Raw genomic sequence first — 6,186 nt, forward strand, 5'->3', positions numbered from 1 at the left:
CTGTCCCTTCCCCTACCAGAAAAGAAAAATTAGTACAGTCTCACAAAATACAGAAATACCAATGTTGTTTCATTAAGTTGCTGATTTTCTGGGAGAAGGTGATAGAGCATATGAAAACTGAACGTAGATTCAGAAAATGAAAAATGAAACTTGATGTTTTCTCTTTTTATATCTCTTATCAGTGGATAACTTACCAATGTCCCCAAATGAGATTCCATGTCTTCTTCCTAATCTGAATGAAGTGACTACACAGCCAAGAGTGACTACACAGAAGGTCAGATGGAGTTCGGCACAGGCAGACACTGAGCAACATGCTTGGTTAGCTGGGGTTCCTAAACATAACGCTACACCTCAGGTCTTCACTGTGGCCACAAATCACGTGCAACTGCTACTATTCCCAAATGGCATTCCCATAGGTCCCCCCAAATGATGAGCAGCTAAGGGGTTCAGTCTCTTGGCCTGTCAGCAGTGGTGCCTTTGTTATGATCCTGCCTGCTTTGGGCTTTATTTTGGGCTTAACAATCAGAAAGATAAACCAGCTGCAAAATCTGGAATGCTCACCAAAGTAAGCTGAAATTAGTTTTCAGCTATCTACTACTCGGTATGCTCATAGTGAGTACAACTGAGAATCAGATCCATTTTTCACTTGCAAGTAGCTCGGAATGTCAGCACCACACACTGCCTTCCACAGTAACTACTCTGCCCTGCTCATCCTGCACAAGAACTGGGGCCCAGAGAAGTTAAGGGGTTTGCCCCAAATGACACAGCATATAAGTGGAGAAGCCTGGACTAAGAAAGATTTTTCATTCTAAGGCTGGATCTTTTTTCCTATTCTTTTCTTTTCTTGTTTAAGCATAGCTACTGATTTCTCAATGAAGGGGCGGGGGGCGGGAGGGGGGGGGAAGCATTTGTATGACTCCTTGTTCTTAACATAAATAGTCAATGTTAGTACAGCTGGTGGTCAGCATGTCCATACTATATGTCGTTGACACTTTGTTTGCAGTTGACTATTTTAAATGACTACCTCCTAAAAAGCAGAATTAGGTTTTTGTTCAGCAGTCTTCATACAACATTTGGCAACTCTGTATTCTGTGAGCCAATAATTATGATGATGATTTTAAGTGGAATATGTGGGCCTTCTACTTAAGAATGTTTCTGAATTACTGATTAAATTTCCACAAAATCAAAACAATTAGAAATTGTGAATGCTAACAATCATTTTTCTTTGCTATGAAGTAGATGGAGACCAGTATAGTCGTTTAAAAACTAATACTGTGGCCTGGCTGTTTTCTGTCATTTGAATTCTTTTGAAAATAAGACTTTCAAACATTATTCTTTTAAGAAGTCAATTTATTCCAGTGGTACAAGTAACATACTCCAACAGACAGATTTATTGCTAAAGTGCTACTGTGAGATGGCTAAAACCTCTGCATAAGGCTGAGTCCTTTTCTATATATACTAGAGGCCTGATGCACAAAAATTCGTGCACTGGGAGGGGTCCCTCAGCCCGGCCTGTCCCCTCTCACAGTCCAGGAGCCCTCATGGGATGTCCTACTGACAATGGGATGTCCCATGGGAGCGGGCCTAAGCCATGGACTGGCCCCTCCCTCTGTGGGAGGTGACTGGGCCAATCAGGGGAAGGTGCCACCCCCCATCATCCCACTGCTGCTGTCACTGCCAGCCACCACAGCTGCCGGCCCTCCTCGGCCCTTACACTGTCGCAGCTGCTGGCCCTCCTCAGCCCTCGCAGCCACCATGACTTTTGTCCCGGAGGACATCCAGAAGGACAGCGGAAGATGTCTGGTCTATCTGATCTAATTAGCATATTACCCTTGTAGTAGTATAGATATTTATTTCAAGGAGGAAGGGAGAGGGAGAGATAGAAACATTAATGATGAGAGAGAATCATTGATCAGCTGTCTCCTACATGGCCCCCACAGGGTACTAGTCCGCAACCTCAGGCATGTGCCCTAACCAGAAATCAAACTGTGTTCTCCTGGTTCATAGGTCAATGTTCAACCACTGAGCAACACAGGCCAAGTTCCTTTCCTCTTTTCAATAGCTCATTACCAAAGGTAAAGACTGAGAAGTATGTACTCCATTAATGGCCTGATGCTAATCATGCCAACTGCCCAGGAGGCATATATATATTTTAATATAGCCTATCATATCAAAATTACATTTCTGTAAATTCTGACTTCCTAAAAGTTAGAGCAAAGTCTTCTGAGAGACATAAAAGTATACATTCCTAACCTGAATTTTTAATCACAAGTGGAATAGTCAGGTGAAATAGAATAATAATTCATTAGACATAGAGAAAAATAATCCTTGGTAAACACACAGTACAATATACACATGATGTATTATAGAATTGTAACACCTGAAACCTATATAATTTTATTAACCAATGTCACCCCATTAAATTCAATTTTTTAAAAAAGAAAAAAATAATCCTAATTAGACTTTATTTTAGATTAACAAAATTCACAGTACCTACGTTGCTGATCACAATATGTTTCCTTTAAACTCAACAATTGCTAAAAATATCAAGTCCATCAGCACCCAGATTTCATTACGAAGTGTGTAAACCAGTGCATTAAAAATCCATGTTAGAACCAACAAAGTTTACTGGGCAACTGCATTCAAGATGCACAGCATACCTTTAAATAGCACTGTTAAAATACCAAATAAAACGTCAACGTCTGTCAGGTCTCTGGTTCTTATAAATTGTTTAGACTGGGAATCGTTGGGTTTGGACATTGTTCTTTTCATATGATGTAGAAAAGAAGAGACCATAAAAAAGAAAAGAACAATAAAGCGTAGCTCATTTTTGAAGTTCTTTCGTGGAAAAACATACTCTGGATCATTACCCTTGTAATCAACAATTTCCTTCTTCCTCCCAATCCTTCCCGTCTGGTATTTACCTTTCTCCACCATCCCCCTTCTCTCTGGGTGGTATTCTGAGCTTATACACAGTACTCAGTAATCATATTTTTTAAATCACTTCAAAAGAAAATCCCAGGAGGGCAGAACAGATATGTATAGACGGGGTATTTTTAACCTGGGCCATAGCGTTACTCACCATTTCTATGCTCTTAAAAACACACCAGTGTGCCCTGACCGCAGATTTCCCTAAGGAGAGGAAGGCCCTTCGAGCTGGATCGGCTCCTCCCTACCTACACACTAGCTGTTATCGCACCTCAGTGGCCATCTCCCTGCCCTCTTCCCTCTGCCCCTTTCCTTTTCCTACCACACCACACTCCCCACAATTCCCAAACAACAACATCTCTGTTTCAGCTTCTTCTCTGGATTTCCCACACTTAATGCAACCCAGACCTCACCTTCAGCTCTCCTGAGGCCACTTTGGAAGCCAGCTCGATGACACAGCCAACAGCCATGCGTGCAGCCCCGGACGAGTGCAGCTCATTCCAAATGGTGTCACTGTCCACCTGAGCAAACAGTCCGCGGAGCCCACAGAAGGAGCGAGGGAGAAGGAGAAGGAGAAGGAATAGATGAAAGAGGAAGGGAGGGGGAGGGGGGGAGGAACGGGGGAAAGAGAGAGAAAGCAAATTTGTGAGGAAGGGCTGGCACAGTAACAGCCTATGTACAATAACATTAGTCTTCCGTCTTGGCCAGTTGAAAAGGCCTTCTGGACACAGCTTTGCTTATATTTTCTCTCTGCACTGACTTCTCCAATGGAAACACATTCCTGCCATGCCTCACTGCCATTCCCTGTTTAGATTTCTCATTACAAACAGCATTACATAGGCTAGATCTGGCGTCGTTACAGGCCTGCTAGAAACCAGGCCCCCGTCGTAGATAGAGTAAAAGCTAAGAGCACTTAGCTATACATAAAAATCGGATTTGCAAGTGCCAGAGGGGGAAAATTCATATACCTGGTTTACAAAGAGCCAAAGACAATTATTAGGCAGGTAGCAGTAGCAATCAGTGAGTAGGAAGTAGTAACCACAGTAGTTTCTCCAACTAACAGAAGGTGTGTGGTCCTCACACTTAACATATTCACAGTGTACAAATGCAAGGAGCAATCTGTTTTTCAAAATGTAAGGTTCAATTTTTTAACATTTAGTATAGTTTGGCAGTTGGTCTTAGTGAAAATGGTTTTATTAAAATTGGAGAGGCCATTAAAATACATGGTTGCTTCTATTCTAGAGAACATTATCAAAACAAAGAATGAACCAATGTTTTGGATTGACTACTATAAAATGATGTGCCATAAGGGAATATACATAACAAGGACAAGAAAAACACAATAGTTATAGTTTATAATTATCATATATGTTACATTTTTATGTACAAAGTATTTCCTAATATAAAAAATAATAGTATCAAATGGCAGAAGTCTCTAATTTTAGGACAAATTACTTGAAGACTATGTAATACGATATAGTTTTTGTGACTATTTAAATATTAAGACTTCTCAAACAGGTTGAAAGAGGGAAATCCCACACAAAATGAAGATATTTATAAAGAATTAAAAAGACTTAATGATATAAACAAATACAATAAATAATAATAACACATATTCACGATGCACTAAGCAGTTTTCTAGGTATTTTTCAGATGCCTTTTCTCATGAGAAACTTACCAACCTCAATTCTGTCAAGAATGATGAATAAATAAATAATTAATGTGAACAATAAATACATAAATCAATAGAAAATTCAGATCCTCTCAACAACAGTAGAGTGGCGAAGACAGAGGTTTCTGGAATTAAACTGTCTTGGTGAAATCATGGCAGACATAAACCTGAACGACATTGGGCAATTAGTTAATGAATGTCTCTGTGCCGTCCGTGGCTTCCTTACCTGTGAAATGGCAACTTTTTAAAGTACCATCAGCATATGATTTAGGTGAGGATTAAATAAGTAAGTGGTAAGCAAATGTTAGCTGCTACTATTTCGGCTGCCATTACACCCATTTTGTAATGCCTAGCAAGTGTTTCCTGAATGAGCGCACTGTGGCTGAGAGAGGGCCTCAGCAGGCCCAAGGACCCTCACACAGACCTCTGACCCAGCAGCCCCCGTCATCCTACCACACTGCTGAAATAGCCTTGCTTTCTAAGAACATTCAGCCCATGCCCTAGTCAACATCTTCGTGGTCAATGCTATCAGCTAAAAAGTGGAGGAATCATCCAATGGACATTGAAACCTAATAATTTGCCCTCAATTTGAAAGTTTCATTTTTTACTGAGTCTATATAAGTATTATTTGAGCTTCATGTGGATTTAGCCTTGCGGAAGATGCTTAAGTTGAAGTAAAAACCAACATTTACATGGCATCACACAGTTTTTAACCTATTTCCAACTATTATGGAGCTATAGGTATCATAAAAAGTTCTCATCAATCTGACTTCAAATTATTTGTAAGGACAAACAAACATAAAACAAATCAATAAGCCAAAAACACTTAATGGGTAACTCAAAACCACAAATGATTCCTACACCCTTTTACTTGATATTGGAATACACTGTAAATTTTCTTTTTTTTTTTAAGCAGTAAAAAATTTCCTTCCAAAACATTATAAACACTACACTTGATTAAAAAAATACTGCAACAGCTGAGAACAATGTATGTTTAACAATATAATAAGGGACATTAGAGAGCCACACATAGGTTTATCTGACATCCACTTTCCTGTCCATATCTTTCTATCTTCTTGAAAGTATCCCTGTAGAGATAATACTCTCTGCCATCAATTTTTGTGTATAAACCTTTACTAATAAAAATATTCATTTTTTAAAAATTCAGCTAACACTTGTTGGGCATCTGCAATGTAACGTGTGCTAAAGTTAGAGTATGAAGTGTACGTTTCTATTAAGGATATAGTTATTGACTGAAAAAGTGTTGGGCACAGAGATGCTCAATGGATGCTTGAGGTTTTGACCACATCCAAAGTTTATGCTTATCCCTAAACAGCTTCTCTTTAGGAATCTATGAAATTTGTCATCCTTTATTTATATACTAGAGGCCTGGTGCAGGGAATTCATGCACAGGTGGGGAATTCATGCCAGCCCCTAGGCCTGGCTGGCGATCAGGGCCGATCAGGGCCTCTGGCTGCCAGCCTGGGCCTTCTCTCTCACGGCCCCTCCCCCTGGCTGGGGCCTTCCTGCTGGCTGCTGGCTGCTGGCCGGGGCCTGCTGGATCGGGGGAGGGACTGCGGGGGGGT

General features: G+C 40.5%; 1 protein-coding gene across 1 annotated transcript in view; it reads right to left on the minus strand.

Annotated features, from left to right (window-relative positions):
* Positions 1 to 6,186, minus strand: part of HDAC9 (histone deacetylase 9) — a 455,800-nt gene that overhangs the window by 185,919 nt on the left and 263,695 nt on the right. Inside the window, exon 17 of the mRNA XM_015558167.1 lies at positions 3,342 to 3,449. Coding sequence (XP_015413653.1) covers positions 3,342 to 3,449 — 108 coding nt within the window. The remainder of the gene's footprint in view (positions 1 to 3,341; positions 3,450 to 6,186) is intronic.

The sequence above is a fragment of the Myotis davidii genome, unplaced genomic scaffold, assembly GCF_000327345.1.
Source record: "Myotis davidii unplaced genomic scaffold, ASM32734v1 scaffold168, whole genome shotgun sequence".
Taxonomy (NCBI): domain Eukaryota; kingdom Metazoa; phylum Chordata; class Mammalia; order Chiroptera; family Vespertilionidae; genus Myotis; species Myotis davidii.